This window comes from Pogoniulus pusillus, chromosome 17, assembly GCF_015220805.1.
Source record: "Pogoniulus pusillus isolate bPogPus1 chromosome 17, bPogPus1.pri, whole genome shotgun sequence".
NCBI classification, from domain to species: domain Eukaryota; kingdom Metazoa; phylum Chordata; class Aves; order Piciformes; family Lybiidae; genus Pogoniulus; species Pogoniulus pusillus.
Genome location: NC_087280.1, coordinates 13,924,119 through 13,939,859, shown reverse-complemented (window position 1 = coordinate 13,939,859; position 15,741 = coordinate 13,924,119). Strand labels below are relative to the sequence as shown.

General features: G+C 64.3%; 3 protein-coding genes across 4 annotated transcripts; 1 reads left to right on the top strand and 2 right to left on the bottom strand.

Moving 5' to 3' along the window:
- Positions 1-119: 119 nt before the first annotated feature.
- On the bottom strand, positions 120-1,154 carry HYPK (huntingtin interacting protein K). 2 transcript variants are annotated; one of them, XM_064157109.1, is made up of 4 exons: positions 909-1,143; positions 724-779; positions 425-476; positions 120-281 (listed from the first exon to the last, which is right to left on the bottom strand). In XM_064157109.1, the coding sequence occupies exons 1-4, from the start codon at positions 1,092-1,094 to the stop codon at positions 186-188; spliced, it is 390 nt and encodes a 129-aa protein (XP_064013179.1). In that variant the 5' UTR covers positions 1,095-1,143; the 3' UTR covers positions 120-185. The 2 variants fall into 2 exon arrangements, with proteins under 2 accessions (XP_064013179.1, XP_064013180.1); XM_064157110.1 differs by having other exon boundaries at positions 278-353; positions 388-476; positions 909-1,154.
- Positions 1,155-2,595: 1,441 nt separating this feature from the next.
- On the top strand, positions 2,596-6,516 carry SERINC4 (serine incorporator 4). Its single transcript, XM_064157108.1, has 11 exons — positions 2,596-2,793; positions 2,912-3,052; positions 3,731-3,909; positions 3,997-4,076; positions 4,161-4,254; positions 4,318-4,529; positions 4,834-4,929; positions 5,000-5,126; positions 5,395-5,467; positions 5,754-6,061; positions 6,300-6,516. Exons 1-11 carry the CDS (start codon positions 2,743-2,745, stop codon positions 6,514-6,516), a joined length of 1,578 nt encoding a protein of 525 aa, XP_064013178.1. The 5' UTR covers positions 2,596-2,742.
- A 5,303-nt stretch (positions 6,517-11,819) lies between these two features.
- SERF2 (small EDRK-rich factor 2) lies at positions 11,820-12,538 on the bottom strand. Its single transcript, XM_064157761.1, has 3 exons — positions 12,460-12,538; positions 12,154-12,262; positions 11,820-12,043 (listed from the first exon to the last, which is right to left on the bottom strand). The coding sequence occupies exons 1-3, from the start codon at positions 12,464-12,466 to the stop codon at positions 11,980-11,982; spliced, it is 180 nt and encodes a 59-aa protein (XP_064013831.1). The 5' UTR covers positions 12,467-12,538; the 3' UTR covers positions 11,820-11,979.
- Between the last annotated feature and the right edge of the window lie 3,203 nt (positions 12,539-15,741).

Sequence of the window (15,741 nt, the reverse complement as noted above, 5' to 3'; positions counted from 1 at the left end):
GCTAGTGACTCCCTGAGAGCATGGGACAGCAGACTCCTGCTGCCACTCCCAGGATATGGCACTGCCACAGGCAACCTGCCAGCCGGGGTCAAGTGCCTGGTGTTAACGCAGCTCACATCGACAGCTCCCACCAATGCTTTATTGGGTGCGGTGCTGGCCGCATGCCCGTCCGGCGGGCGCAGTGCTCAGTTGGTGAGGGTGATGAGAGCCTCCACCACGTTTCCCATGTGCTCCCGCAGGCTCCGCTCCGCAGCTGCCCGCGAGATCTCCATCTCTGTCATCTGTAGGGACACAGCCACAGGATGGAAACACTCACCAGACACCCACCCACACTTTGGGTGCAGTGCCCCGAGGCTGGGGACATGCCACTGTCTGCAGTGCCCCGAGGCTGGGGACGTGCCACTGTCTGCCCTGCTCTACTCACGATCAGCTCTAGGTCCTCCTTCTTGATGGTCACTTTGGCCAGTTCCTTCTCCCTGCGGCAAGAGAAGGACAAAGCCCAGTGACCCACCGGGGTCCTCCAGTGGCCCACTGCCCCCTTCTCCGGGGAGAGACGGAGCGGGAGCAGCCTCCCGCAGCAGCTTGGGCTCCCAGGAATGGACCAGGACCCCAGCCACAGAAGCCACCGACTGGTGCCCGGTACAAGTTCCATGGGGCAAGCAGGTGCGGGAGGGGCGCGGACCGGGCCGGTGCCTCAAGTCCCGAGCGACCGCGTGCGGTTACCTCTCCTGCTTCGCTTTCTGCTCCCGGGACCTCCGATCTCCGATCACCGACATGGCCTGTCAGGACGAGCGCAGTCACCGCGCGGGAAGGGCACCGCGGCGGGCCCCGCCGCGGACATGCTGGCGCGGTGCTCGGGGCCCGGCTCGGCATCGCCCGGCCCCCCTCCCCGGTCCCGCCCGCCACACCGTCTCCAGGTTGGAGCTCTGGATCTCCTTCTCCTCCGCGTAGTCGGTGACGCGCTCCAGGTCCGCCGCCCCGCTGTCATGCTTCCGCGGCTTCTCGGCCGCCCGGCCGCCCGCCCCATCGCCGCCGCCGCTGGAACCGTTCGGCTCCGTCTCCAGCTCCAGCTCCACGTCCCCCTCCGCCGCCATCCCGCCGCCGCTGCTGCGCCCCGCTTCCGATCACGTGCGGCCGCCGCTACGCGCCGCTTCCGGTCACGCGCGGCCGCTGGAGCCGGTGGGCGTCGCGGTTCCTCCTCCCGGCCGTCACGGTCCCTCCTCCCGGCCGTCACGGTCCCTCCTCCCGGCCGTCACGGTCCTCCTCCCGGCCGTCACCGGCCTCCCCGGGCACGCCTGCGCCGGCTCCTTCGCCGCCGCCGCCGCTTCCCAGGCAGTGGCTGCATCCCGCCGGTGGCGGACACTGCGGAGCCGGGCCGGGACGAGCGGCTGCGGGGGCTCCACGGGCCTCGGCGTCTGCAGCTGCCGGGCGCTGCCTCGGCGGTGCCGGTCCGGGGAAGGCGCTATCCTGCTCGCCGCCTCTGTGCCGGCCGCGTTAAGCCGCTAAGAGGGTTACAGGTCCCGATTTGGTTCCTGCCGCCGCCACACGCCACCGGCCTGGCTCCGCTTTGTGCAGCGGGGAACGATCCGGCTTTGCAGCACCTGCCGCCCCCGGCAGCTGAGTCCCGTCGTGCCGCTGCAGCCTGGCACTGGCGGGGCGCCATACGAGACCCTGCCCTGGAGTGGCTTGCGCCGTGTTCGCACCCGTGTCTGCCTGTCCCCTGCCGGCTCCTCCACATCATGGGATCATAGAATCACCATCACTGCCAGGTCACCGCCAAACCGCGTCCCACAGCTCCACACCGCCTCCAGGGATGGAAATGCCACCGCTACCCTGAGCAGGCTGGGCCAGCTCTTGATAGCACTCATGAAGAAAAAGTTGTTCCTCATGTCCGACTTAAACCTCCCCTGGAGCAACTTGAGGCCATTTCCTCTCGTCCCCTCTGGCCACTGTTGCACACTCTGTATCTCCTTTGCTGAGCCACAGGGGCCTGCTCCCAGGTTGGGAATGGGAAGAGGAGAAGCAAACAAACTCGGGAGTACATGGGACACTTTAACCTGTGAGGGACGGAAGGGAAATGACACCCCCCACGACCCTCTGAAGGGCACTGGTCCTTGTCGCTGCCTGGCAGCAGCTGGTGTTCAGCCAGTCTACAAGCAACAGCTGCTGGGAGTCAAACCCTCTGCCCCCAGCGTCGCTGCCAGAGCTGATGCTGCATCATGCCCATGGGGTCAGATGTCCCAGCCTTGTCCCCTCCTGGCCTTCTGCGTTGGTGCTGGGAAAGCGCCACGCAGCCGCAGCTATGTGGAGGCTGCGCTGGCATGAAGCCAAAGCCACTGCAGAGAAGCGCCACCCTGTGGTGGCAATGGAGTCCCTGCACCCCCTTGTCCCCTGCCCCGTGGCGTGACCATCTGCCTCCAGCCCTTTGGTAGCCCTTTGGTAGCCCTACACCCACTCAACTACATGGCACCACTCTGGGATCATTGGCTGCCATTCAGAAAAAAGCACTCCACAAATGCTATGTGCCCTCCATGCCAGCCCCTGACCAGCCTCATCCTGTCCAGTGAGGGGCTAAGATCCCAGGCAGGGGTGTCCGTGTCCTGGGGGTCACTGGTGGACCCTGGATGGGCTGCCAGTGGTGGCTGCTGGGAGGTAGTGGTGAGCAGATGGCAGGGCGGGCCGAGCCGACAATCCCCCTAATCCCATCAGGGCAGTGGGGGCCGAGCGGAGCCAAGCTGGGCCATGGCGGGCACACGGGCACACGGCGGCCTCCTGCATTCGCCCCTCTGCCAGGTGGGACTTGAAGGCACTGGTGGGGCTGGGGGTAGGGCTGAATTGTGGTGGGGATGCCAGGAGTGACTGGGGGGCAGCTCTGGCCTAAGGGGATCCCTGCTGACTGTCCTTCCCCCAGCTGTGCTGTGGCTGCAGAGCCTGCCGCGGGCTCCACGCGTCCACGGGTACCCGCATCCTGTACACGCTCCTGCACGTCCTGGCCTCTGCCGTGTGCTGCCTCATGCTGTCCCGAACTGTGGCCCAGGCCATCAGGGAGAAGGTGAAGGCAGGAGCTAGAACATTCAGAGTGCCAGGGGTCCCAAGGGCACTGGGGGTTCCAGAGCTCCCAGGGCTACCACGGATGCTGGAGATACAAGGGACACTGAGGGTGCTGGGGGGTGCCAGGGGTCCCAAGGGCATTGGGGTTTCCAAAGCTCCCAGGGCTACCACGAGTGCTGGAGATACAAAGGATACTGAGGGTGCTGGGGGGTGCCAGGGGTCCCAAGGGCATTGGGGTTTCCAAAGCTCCCAGGGCTACCACGAGTGCTGGAGATACAAAGGATACTGAGGGTGCTGGGGGGGTGCCAGGAGTCCCAAGAGCACTGGGGGTTCCAGAGCTCCCAGGGGTACCATGAGTGCTGGGAACGACATGATGCCAGGCATTTCGGAGGCACTTAGGAGTCCCAGAAACATTAGAGGTGCTGGAAGTGCCAAGGGAGTCAAGAATACTGAAATGCTGGGAATACTGGGAATAACAGGACTGCTGGGACTGTCAGGGTCCTGGAGGTGCCAGTGGAGAAGAAGTACCAAGGGTACCAAAGATGCAGGACTTGCTTGGTGTGATGGGGGTCCCAAGGATGCTAGGAGTGTCAGGAGTCCAAGAGTGCTGGGTGCTGTGGGTGCCAAGGGATGCTGGGCACACCAGCAGCCCCATCCTGTCACTTGTCTTTGCCTGCAGATGCCCTTCTCAGTGGTGCTGTGCGAACACCTGCCAGGAGGCAGGGACTGTGAGCGGATGGTGGGCTCCTCAGCTGTGTACCGGGTCTGCTTTGGCACCTCCTGCTTTCACCTGGCACAGGCTGCTCTGCTCTTCAATGTGCGCTCCAGCACTGACTGCCGTGCTCAGCTCCACAATGGGTACAGGCACCGGGAATGGGGCTGGTCTGGATGCAGGGCGGGCCAGAGGTGCCAGGGGCCCTGTCACCGATGTTCGCTGTCCTGCAGGTTCTGGCTCCTGAAACTGCTGCTGCTGGTGGGGCTCTGTGCTGCCAGCTTCTTCATCCCTGAGGACGGCTTCATCCAAGGTGTGTTCTTCACCCTGCCTCAGATGACACCTTGGGTTCCTGCATGCCTGCTGTGCCAGCCCCACCTCTGCCCTCTCCCCACAGCCTGGCACTACACGGGCGTCTGTGGAGGCTTTGCCTTCATCCTCATCCAGCTGGTGCTGATCACAGCCTTTGCACACACCTGGAACAAGAACTGGTGAGTGCCAGGGTGCCGGGTGGGCACCTACCTGCTGCCAGCTCTCACCTGCTCTCCTGGCAGGCTGACGGGAGCAGCGCAGGACAAGCGGTGGTACCTGGCTGTGCTGCTGGCCACTGCTGCCTTCTACACCCTCGCCTCGGCTGCCTTCTCCTTCCTCTACAAGTACTACACCCACCCAGCCGCCTGCCTTCTCAACAAGGTGCTGCTCACCCTCAACGGCAGCCTCTGCGGCATCATGTCCTTCATCTCCATCACACCCTGCGTGCGGCTCCGTGAGTACCGCATGGCATGCCACAGCTTAGCATGGCATGGCATGGCACGGCGCAGTGGAGCTTGCTGCGTTGCAGGGCTGGTCATGGAGCTGAAGGGAAGCTGTGGGCTCCCAGTTTGGGACCACCACTCGGGCACCTGGGGAAGATGTAGTTCCTCAGGCGTCCCACTGTCACCTCCTGTGCCTAAGTGCAGTGTACTGGGCAGGGGAGCAGTGGGAGGAGGCTGCCCATTGCCTACCAGAGCCCATCCACCAGCTACGGCACTCTGGGAGCTCTGGTCACACATCTGCTCCTACCCTCGCAGGGCAGCCACGGTCAGGGCTGCTGCAGTCCTCCATCATCAGCTGCTACGTGATGTACCTCACCTTCTCGGCGCTGTCCAGCCGGCCCCCAGAGAGAGGTGGGTGCTATTGCTGCCCCTAGCAGCCCCTGCCCGGGCATGCCCCTGCCTCACCTCCACCTCCCCGCAGTGCTCTACAAGGGGCAGAACCTCACCGTCTGCTTCCCGGGTGTACGGCAGGACGAGCTGCAGACTGAGGACACCACCGTTGCTGTCCTGGGGGCTGCCATCATGTATGCCTGCGTCCTCTTTGCATGGTGCGTGTGCTCACAGCGCAGGGTGGGCAGGGTGACCACACCACCAGCTCTTCTGGTTATGGCCTGCCCAATGGGCACTGTGTGGGAACTCTGTCCTCAGCCTGTGGCATGGGAAATCCCAAGTGCCAGAGCATGAGGGCATCTGGAAACAGGCAAGGGCAGCACAGCGACCCCGGGCATAGCACAACAGGTCTCCTGCAGGCTGGGGACCTGGCACAGGGTGGTGGATGACCATGTGACTGTATTTCTGTCTCTCTTTTGGGTGCAGTAATGAAGCCTCCTACCTTGCTGAGATCTTTGGGCCACTCTGGATGGTCAAAGTCTACAGCTTTGAGTTTAAAGTGAGTGGAGAAGCTGCCCTGCCTCAGCCGTGCCGTGTGTCCTGCCACGGGCACCTCAGACACACTGCTTCCAGCTTTCATCTGGGAACTGGGGCAGGATTGTCCAGCCGAGCACCAGGGTGGGGTTCCCCTGGGGCATCCTCACCTGTTTGAGCTCCATGGTTCCAGGTGGCCCCAGTACCAGGCAGGGCTAGATCCTATGTCAGGGCTCAGCCCAGCAGTGGCAGACACGGGGCCAGGGTGCCCTGCCCCAGCAGCACCTGCCACCACACTGCTGTCTCTGCAGAAACCTTCCTGCTGCTTCTGTTGCCCCGAGAAAATGGAGGAGGAGCTGAGAGGTGGGTGCAGAGTACATGCTGGGTGCCTATGCCCCATTGCAGAGGTGCAGGCAAGCAGGGGCTGCAGGAGCCACTGTGCTCTCACCTGTGCTCTCCCAGGAACCGAGCCGAAGCGTGACCAAGTGGAGGAGACTGATGAGGGACGGTGCATGCTCCAGGATGAGCGAGACCGGGTGGTCTACAGCTACTCAGCCTTCCACTTCGTCTTCTTCCTTGCATCACTCTATGTCATGATGACTCTCACCAACTGGTTCAGGTAAGGTCTGCACTGCTGCCCAGCCCTCCTTAGTCTTGCTCCCTTCCCTCTTGGCTCATGCAGTCATCCAGCCTGGACTGCAACCCTGCCATCATCATCACCCTCAGCACTGTCACGTCCTCGGCACCAGCACCCTGATGAGGGGTCTCTGTGGCTGGTGGGATGTGCCCAGGGGCATACAGCTGCTGGGATACGGGATGACCCCGTTCGGACGTCCAACACTGCACTCTCCCTCCAGCTATGAGAATGCAGTGCTGGAGACCACCTTCACACATGGCAGCTGGTCGACCTTCTGGGTGAAGATGTCCTCATGCTGGGCCTGTGTCCTGCTCTACCTGTGGCTACTGCTGAGTCCCCTCTGCCTCCGCAGCTCCTCCCAACATCGTCGCAGCAGCTCAGCTGTGCGTGTCCTGCGACGACGACGTGCTCCACAGCGCATCAGCGTCTCCACGTAGTCCTTGCTGGAATGGACTGTGCTAGACAGCAGGCAAGGCTGGCTCTTGCCATGCCTTGTGCCTGTGACCTGGCCCTACAGGGTCCTGCTGGCATCCCCTGATCTTCTGTATCAGGAGATGGTGGCATTGAGTGGGACCCAGGAGGAGGGTGCTCCCAGGGACATGGGTCCTGTGCTGATCTGGTGCCATCCACAGCACCAGTCAGAGCTAGCCGAGGTGGTGGGTGCTCGGTCTCAGTTGATGGCAGAGTCTAACCAGGCATGGAGGCAGCTCCTACCATGCCGGCTGTTATCCCAGCTGCCCTGGCCTGGGGCCTGTCGGGAGAGCAGGGCTCTGCCGTGGCTGTCCCCACTCACCCGCCGGTGGTGTGCTCGTTGTAAATAATTCCTTGAATACATTTTTATGTAAAACTCTGTGCCAGGCCTGTGCCACCTGACCACATACAGGCTGTGGCTGTGAAGCCAGGCAAGGAAGTGCCTGCAGCACCCTGCGGCCAAAGGTGTCTCTGTGCGGGGAGAGGGAGGATAAACAGGGAGAGCAGAGCAGAGATGGCAGAGCGGAGATCACCGGGCTGAGGCCTAAGCCTCCCCAAGTGTGTTCAACCCACGGCCAATGTCCCCAGCCCTTGGAGAAGCCCACCTGTCCTGCCCAGAACACAGGGATAGCTCTGCCACGGTGCAGTGCTGGCATGCCAGCCTTGTGACCCATCAGAGGACCATTCAGTTCCTGTAGTGGGGCCAGCATGGAGACAGGAGACCCAGGCAAGTACTCACCTAGGCAGCAGGGACTGCCAAGGGCCTTCCCCAGGACACTGAAGACAATACCAGGACATAGAGTCCTGTGGACACCATGTCCAGCCATGGCTCCAGCTGCTCCTGTCCTATCTCTTCCCATTCCACTGCAGCAGCTGCCCCTTTCCCTAGAATTGTGGTCACAGCACCTCCAGACCACCTTCCACCCCATCTGCTCTCTGTGGCTGTGGAAAGCCCCAGGGAGGATGGACCAATGGGCACACAGAGCCCCTGGCACCTGCCAGTGCCTCAGTGGGAGAGGAAACCAGGGAGAGCTGGAGGCAGTGGGTGGAGGTACTGGTGGTAATACCAGAGCAAGCCAGGATAGCATGGGGCCCAACCCAGCTGCCCAGGAAGGCATGGTGCCAGCCCTGCCAGGGCCCCCGCCCCACCCACAGAACAAACATGCTGGGTGGCCCCATGGGCCTGGCAGCACCAAGGGGCCACAGCACCAGATGCACTTAACAGGCACCAACACCACTGTGGTGGTGACAGCTGGTGTCAGACAGAGACCAACTCCTGTGGCCAGGGCTCCTGCCAGGCCCTGTGCCCACTAGCCTGCTACAGCAGGCAGGATACAGGACAGCAGGAAGTGAGGACAGCACTGTGGGGTGAGTGGCACTGGGGTCTGGTCAGTCCTGGTGTAGCTCCTGTGGGGTCCCCAACTGGGGTGTTGCAGGCTGCACTGGGAGTGGGGGGTCTGCAGCGCCCAGCACCCCAGGGCTGCAGCTACCAACTCTCTCTCCCCAGGAGATGGAAGGCTCCACACAGGGCACAGGGACAGGAATTGGGTGGCTGTGGCACCAGCTTGGTGACATTGCCCAGGTAGGGCTGGACAGTAGTGGGGGAGGAAAGGAAGGGGGCATCCCTGCAGCCCCGTGCACTCCGGGGTTCCTCAGTGATGTGAGCTGTGCCTCAGCAGGATCCCTCTTCCCTGCCCAGGGGAACCTCCAGCTGCGTGGCACCCTGCATGAGGCCGAGCGTGGCATTTCCCAGCTGCAGGAGGAGATGGAGCAGCTCCGGGGAGACTTCTCCAAGCAGGCAGATCAGCGCAAGAGGTGGTGGCATGTTGGGCGGGAGAAAGGCACGGCAGGGCTGTTCCCAGGGCTGCAGAGGCCCGGCCTGTGCATGGCACAGTGCTAGCATGGTAGCAGTGCCAGCAGGTGCCCTGATGGCCAGAGCCAGACCAGGGGCAGGGGGCCTCTGCCCTCTTGTGTGTGCTCCTGCCCACCAGGCTGCAACAGTGAGAGCCAGGTGTCCATGAGGCAATGCTGCCTGGGCCCCATCGTAAGCATCGGCATCTGGGAACTCTGCCCAGAGCTGCTGGCACATCCCTCCAGGCCTGTTGTAGACAAGTCCTGTGATGCTCAGTATCCTTGGGACTCCCTGACTGTCTCAGCACCTCCACAGGCACCTCTACCATCCCCACTGAGAGATGCCAGTAGGGCTGAGGCTGTCAGACCCCTTGCAGGTGAGGAAGCAGGTCCCAAGGGGCCCTGCTGTGAGGATGCCACCGTGTCACTGCAGGGAGCAGCTGGTTCTGCAGGAGATGGCAGAGGAGAACCTGGCATTCACCAGCTACGTCAGGATGCTGCAGTACGTCCAGCCTGGCCAGGCAGTAGCCCCCAGGGACATGCCCCTGCCTGGGGATGCCATGGGTGGGGCTGCAGCCTTGCCCTGGCTCGGTTCTGCTGCCACTGGGTTCAGACTGCTCCCTCCCAGCAGGACAATGAACAGGAGCCTCTGCGAGAGTAACAGCCTCCTGCGCTCAGCCCTGCTGCTCGGCTCAACCACAGACCAGCCGGCGGTGAGCCCGGCAGTGCACGGGGCTGGCACCCATGCAGGAGGGGCAGGGGGCCAAGATTGGCACCCACCCAGACAAGGGAGGGCAGGAATGCTGTGTTCTAGCCATTCCATGGAACAGGAGCATGCTAGCTGCCTGCTCTTGCTCACCCTGCAGCACCCCTGGTTTGTGCAGACACAGCACATGGGCTGCTGCCAGTACTCTGGGACTCACATGAGCCCCTGGGGCTGGACATCTGAGTACCCTCTGCCCAAGGTACCCCTCCAGAGTGCCTCTGCTGAATGTTTTCTGTCCTGCAGCTGTTCCCCCTCACCCAGCCATGCAGATCCCTTGCTGCCCACCCAAAGGGCACCTGCAGCAGGTAGGAGATGAAGAGTGGGAAAGTAGCACTGGCTCTAGACCCCTTTTCTAAACACTGCCCTACGGCACAGGAGTGGGGGACACGAGTCCCTGCACCTCCTGCTCCCTGCTGCAGCCTCCCAGGCAGACAGAAACCTGGGCTACAGCAGTGCCAGCCTTGGACAGCAGCAGAGCTCAGCCTGCAGCACAGACACCACCTCCTCACTCAGCAGCATAGACAGCCACAGTTCACAGGACTGGCCCCACACCAGCCCACTCCAGGGCACCAAGGTGAAGGACTTGCCTTCAGTTCAGCATCCCGGTCTGGAGAGACAGACACAGCTCTCCTCACCTGCAGCCCCTGGGGTCAGCCCCATCACCATGGCACCTGTCACCTAGCAGGTCCCCAGCCCCCCAAGTGAAGCAGAAGGTCTCAGCAGTTCTCCCAGGAGCCTTGGCAAAAGGAGGCTTCCTGCCTTCACACCGGAGGTAACTGGCAACTCCCCATCCGTTGTGATGGGCCAAGCTGGGAGGGGAGCCAGGGCACACCTCCGCCCTGTGCCAACACCCCACCACCACCCATCTCAGCACCGCTTCTATCATCAGGGATGCAAGAGACAGGAACCCACACTCCCCTGCCCCATGTACCGGCTAGTGTTAGCAGGAGACAGCGGCACCGGGAAGTCCAGCTTTCTGCTGCACCTCTGCACGAACGAATTCAGAGACATCTCCAGCACCCTTGGTAGCACCCCCAGGACTCTCCTACTACCAAGAGCCCCCTGGGACCTGGCTGGGGCAGAGGCATGGGAGCAACACCCAATTGTCCCTTCTGGCAGGGGTGGACTTCCAAATAAAGCAGCTGCTGGTGGATGGGGAGCAAACGACATTACAGATCTGGGATACAGCTGGGCAGGAAAGGTGAGGGTTGGCATTCCAACAGCAGCCCCATGGGCTGGCAGTCACTGCAGCAGCAGCAGTGACAGCCCTGCCCCAGGTACCGGAGCATTGCCCAGTCCTACTTCCGCAAAGCCCATGGCGTGCTGCTCCTCTACGATATCAGCTCCCCAAGCAGCTTCCTCAGTGTCCGCCACTGGATTGAGGATATCAAGGTACGGATGGGTCTGACAGATGCCCAGGCCCTTGGAACATGGCAGAAGCCCTGGGGCCTCCTCAGAGACAGCTGGGCTGTGTCATGCCCCAGGCAGTGCTGGGGAGCCAGAGTGGAAGCTGAGTTGCTTGCAAAGCGAGTGACCAGGCCCTGGGAGTGCTTCCCTTTACTTCTCTCTTCTGATGGTGTTAGTGTCAGGTCTGGATCCACACTTGGCACAAGCACCATGGGAAGTAGCTGATGTGTGGCAGAGCTCTGCTGCTCATGATGAGCAGCAGTGGGGGCTGGGGGCTGCCCCACTCTTCCCTTCCACAGGCCACAGAGCAATCACTGCCAGTCATGCTGGTGGGGAACAAGATGGACCTGAGGCCTGGCCTGCCAAAGACTGCAGAGGTCCAGACAGCCCGGGGACAGCAGCTGGCCATGGTGAGCAGCCATGCCTCAGGCACTGGAGCAGCAGGGACCTGGCAGAGACCCCATTGACAGCCACTATTCCCCCAGGCCCACAGGTCCCTGTTCTGTGAGACCAGCGCCAAGGATGGCACCAACGTGGTGGAGGCTGTGCTGCACCTGGCACGGTGAGTTGTTTGCCATGGTACAGAGCAGGGCCTATGAAACTAGCACCTATGGGCTCCATCCTGCCACAGTGGTGGGGCTGGCTGACACTGGTGCTTTGGGCCCCGCAGGGAAGTGAAGAAGATGAGTCAGAGCAAAGGCCTCAGTGTAGGACCGGACCTCAGCATTGCCCCGAAGACAGCTCCACACTGTTGCTGGACCTAGCACAGGAAATAGAATGGCTGCTGGCTCCGCGTCCTCACCACAGATAAAACCCACTCGGAGGGTGTCTGCAGAAGAGCTGCGGAGCCAGCTCCTCACCCTGCTCCAGCTCCAGCTCATGCTGGTCCCACCAGCTGCAGGAGGCCAAGCCCCCTTCCCCACCATCACAAGCCATCGTCCCTCCTCAGTGCTACCCTTCCCTGCTTTCACCCCTCGAGCTCCCAGAGATCACATCCTCAGCCTGCGGCTGCACCCAGGCTCCCACCTCCCTCACTGGTTCCCCGGCGATGCCCGCAAACACCTTTCAGGCCAAGCCTCGTTATTGTTCTTCACCGTGAAGATGCTGCTGCTCCACAAACGCGCTTGCTCCGTTCTCCGCCTCCCCAGCAGCAAACGCTCCTTCCCAGCGGCAGTGCACCCCCCCCCCCACCCCCCGCCAGCCCCAGCCCTCCCGCCTGGGCATACGGAGAAAGGAGACGGGTCATCCCGGGCTCCACAAGCTACTTTAATAGGAGACGGGCCCACGGCGGGCGCGGGGCGCTGCCGGAGTCCCCGGCGGGGCGGCCTGATCCCGGGGCTGCAGCGGGCATCCTGCCGGCGGGCGGCCCGGCCCCAGGGCGGCAGCAGCCCGGTCAGGCCTGGGACTACTTGGTGCCCTCCTTCTTCTCGTCGGCCTTCTTCTGCTTCTGCTGCATTATCTCCGAGTCCCTGCGGGAGAGCGAGCTACTGGGTTGGCAGCGGTACCGGCGCCACTGCGTGAACAGGACTGGGAATAGGGGCGGGGATGGGGCGGACGCCGGTGTAGGAACGGCGCTCACCTCTGCTTGCGGGCGGCGGCTGAAAGCCCGTCGTCCCGCCGCTTGCCCTTGCCCGAGTCACTCTGCTTCTTCAGGTTCTTCTGCCGCGCCAGTTCGCGCTGGTTCCCGCCTGCGACGGCGCGGCCGCCTCAGAACGGCGCCGGCCCAAGGCCCAGCCCCGCGGCCCAGGCCTAGGCCCAACCCCGCGGCCCAGCCCACGCCCTGGCGCCATGGGTCACAGCACCACCCCCCCCCACCCCAAGCCGGCCCCGGCCCGCAGGGTGGGTCTCGGCTTTGCTCCCCCTGCCCAGCCGGGCCTGCACTCACGGGTCATGGCGCCGCTGCCTCCCGCCCTCCGCTCCGCCGCCACGTCCCGCACTGCCCCCCCCGCGCCCCGCCCCGTGCTGCTCTTTAAGGCCGAGGCGCAGCCAATCGCCGCACCGTACCCCCCCTGCCGCCCTCCTATTGGCGAGCCTCTGCGCCTAGGCCCCGCCTGATTGGCCGCGGGCTACGGCTGCCACTCTGCCTGCGGGGGCGAAAAGCCGGAAGCCGGGGCGCAGGCGCCGCAGCGGCAGCCACCGGCGCTGCATCCACCCGAGCTGCAGCCACCCGCTAGGGGTGGGGCCGGCGCTTTCCCCTCCCCTCGGCCCGGCGCCTGCAGGCGCCGGCCCGGACGCCGGGAGTCATGCTGCTTTCCCCGTCTGTGGTGGGGCTGCTCCTCCAAGCGGGCTCCGAGCGCCGCGGGGCCAGTCAAGCCTCTCCTTCCGCTGCGGGTGGTGCCGGGGCCCTGCGGGGAGAGACCACTATAAGCCACACCTGGGGCGAACACAGCCTACCCGCGACGGCTCGGTTCGCCGGCACGCCTACGCACCCAGGGCTCGGAGGCGGCGGGCCATAGTGGGGCTCCGGGGGGGCGGCGTGATCTTGAGGGCTCCGGCGGTTCACCAGCCGCGAGAGCTCGGCGTGGATCACCTGTGAACGGCAGAGCAGCTGCAGCAGGCACATCTCCTGGTGGGACTCCCGCTCGCCCCAGTACTTGTAGTGTTCAGCTTCTGAAGGTCCACTGTGCCGGGTCGGACCTTGTTGGCTGGGTCCAGCTCCAGGGCTCGCCTCAGATCGACCGCCGCTTCCTCGTCCCGGCCCCGCTGCGCCAGTAGCTGCAGAGAGAGGAGCGGGAGATGGCGAGCAACAGAGCGGGGCTGGGCCGGGCCGTGGGTGGGGCGGGTTGCTGGCCCACCTGCCCCCGGCGGAGCAGCGCTCGGCCGTTGTCCGGGTTGATGCCGAGGACCGCCTCGCAGGACGCCAGTGCCTCGTCCGTGCGCTCCAGCTTCAGCTCCGCGGCCGCGCAGTTGTTGAGGCACTTGACACGCTGCTCCCGCAGCTCCTCTTCCTCCTCCGGCCCGGGTGGGACTGCAGGACAAGTGCAGCTTCAAGCACCCCGCCCTTACCCGCAGTCCCGGCCCTTCTCGCCCCTTCCGGTCTCACCGGTGACAGGGCCATCGAGGGCACGCAGGGCCAGGCGGTATGATCCCAGCGCCGCCTCGAAGTCGCCCCGGGTGAAGTGAAAGTTGCCCCTTTCCCTGCGTTGCGAGCCCAGGCACAGGCGGGCGGTAGGTGGGAGCGGCTGCGCCTCGGGGTTGTCCCGCATCTCCAGCAGCGTCACTTCGAACAGCAGCGGGGCCTCGGGGGGCACATCGGGCTCCCTGCGGGAACATCGCCGGCTGCCCCTGCTCAGCCCCTGCCCCCCCCAGCCCTGCCTCCGCCCCTCAGAGCCCTGTCAGCTCTAGCCAGCTTCTGGCTCCTGCCCTTTACCCACCCGCCCCCGTGCCTGCTACCGCTTCCGGCTCTTCCTGCTCCGGCCCCTGCCCTTCTGGTCCCTCTGTCCACTCGTCACCCTGCCCGCCCGTCCTACCTGCCCGGGAGGCCGTAGCCGTAAGGAAAGGCGGCGAGGAAGAAGGAGACCTCCCCAGGCCGCATGGTGAGGACGCCCAGCTCCAGAGCCTGCGGATGTAGGCACGGCAGGGCTGACCGGGTTTGCATCGGTACCACTCAGCCCGCCTCCGCGCTCCCGCCGGGGCTGACCTGCACGACATCGCCGTGGCCCGGCACGAAGCTGAGCCGTGGGTCTCGGTCCACCAGACCGCCGTCCTCCAGGGCTCCCAGCACCTTCACCGACACCTCCTGTCCTGGGCCTGGCCGCGGCCCGCCCTGCCCGTCCTGTACCACGCGCTTCCGCAGCAGCCGATCCTCTGCGAGCGGGATGGAGGGAACCTGAGAGCCGTCCCGGGGTCCGCAGCGCCCGAGCTAGCACCCCTGGGGGCCGGCGCTCCGCAGCGTTTACCCGTCAGGTCGCTCCAGCCGTCGGCCGCGAAGAGCGGCCCGAAGCTGCCGGGGCCCAGAGTCACCAACGCCTCCAGCCGCCGGTAGAAGAGCTGCTCCTCGTCGCGTACCGACGGCAGCGGGATGGTAATGTGGGGCAGGAGGAATTGCACCCTCCTGTCCCGGCCGGGACCCTGCGGCTGGTCTCCGGCCCCTGCACCCCTCTCCGGGGAGCCGCCGGGCGAGGGTCCCGGCATGATAATCCTCAGTCCGCTTCGTCCCCCGCCGCTATCACCTAGCTTGTGTCCGGACTTCCTCGGCGCTCAGCGGCGGGCACCCGTGATCCCAGCCCGCATCGGGCACGTCGTTTTCAGCCCCACCGCGCCGCCACTGCCCAGGGCCGCCGGGGCCGCCGCCGAGCGCATCCCGCCTCGCCGTTACTTAATACCGGGAAGCCGCTCAGAGGATTAGCCCAGGACGGGGGCAAAAATAGGCGGCTCAGGCCGAGCTCCGCCGCCGTCGCCCCGCCCTGTCACAGCTCCCCGGGACCGGCCTAGGGCCCACCGCCCGTCTAGACCCATGAGGAGCTTGTTACCGTACCAGGGGAACCGGGCGCAGGAGGGACTCATCGGCGCCCGTTGTTGTTGCAGGGTGCGTCGGGGCCGTGATCGCTCTACAGGGCAGTCAGGGGAATGAGGGGACCGGCGGCAAACCGAGGGTCCCGAGGAACTCACGGTGGCCCAGAAGGTGAGGGACTGGCAGTGACAGAGAGGAACCGCGGAACTGCGCTGCCTCCTCCCCGTGGCCAGGGCAGCAGCTCCACACGTGCGGAGGACTGAGGCTGCACCAGTAAGCATAAGACAGCAGTGTACTCGGAGGGCTGTGCAGTGGGATGGAGGGTTGCCCAAGAGCAGCAGCTGCAGCACTAGTAGAACAGGGCCTTCAGACGAGACCAAGCCACTCCTCTGCTTCCTGAGTAGTCAGCCTTTGCAGACACATCCTTCAGCCTTCCTCCTGTCTCCACTGTCTCTAGTGCCCCAGGATCGCAGATCCTCAGCCCCATCTGGTGCTTCTACAGCAGTCCCCAGAGCACAACTGCCCTCAGGCCATGGGCAGAGGTCTTCTCAGAGTTGTAAGTGCTAACAGGCTTGGGCAGCAAGCACACCCTGAGGTGTATGTGCAGAGAGAACCTGGTTCAGTCGTAAAAGCACTTGGCTTTCTCCTCTCTATGCCTCCTCCCCAGAAAATCCTCCCTCACCCCCACCCTAAACACTCCAGATCTACGGCTTC

Excerpts from the sequence above, each read along its gene's own strand:
- SERF2 (XM_064157761.1), bottom strand. Across the intron at positions 12,044-12,153 it reads GCCGCCGCCCGCAAGCAGAG|GGACTCGGAGATAATGCAGC; the intron begins GTGAGCGCCGTT and ends GCTCTCCCGCAG.
- SERINC4 (XM_064157108.1), top strand. The coding sequence starts at position 2,743 with ATGGCGGGCACACGGGCACACGGCGGCCTCCTGCATTCGCCCCTCTGC. Across the intron at positions 3,053-3,730 it reads CCCAGGCCATCAGGGAGAAG|ATGCCCTTCTCAGTGGTGCT; the intron begins GTGAAGGCAGGA and ends CTTTGCCTGCAG. Across the intron at positions 5,127-5,394 it reads GCCTGCGTCCTCTTTGCATG|TAATGAAGCCTCCTACCTTG; the intron begins GTGCGTGTGCTC and ends TTTTGGGTGCAG.
- HYPK (XM_064157109.1), bottom strand. The coding sequence starts at position 1,094 with ATGGCGGCGGAGGGGGACGTGGAGCTGGAGCTGGAGACGGAGCCGAAC. Across the intron at positions 780-908 it reads AGAGCTCCAACCTGGAGACG|GCCATGTCGGTGATCGGAGA; the intron begins GTGTGGCGGGCG and ends TCGTCCTGACAG. Across the intron at positions 477-723 it reads CAGAAAGCGAAGCAGGAGAG|GGAGAAGGAACTGGCCAAAG; the intron begins GTAACCGCACGC and ends CTCTTGCCGCAG.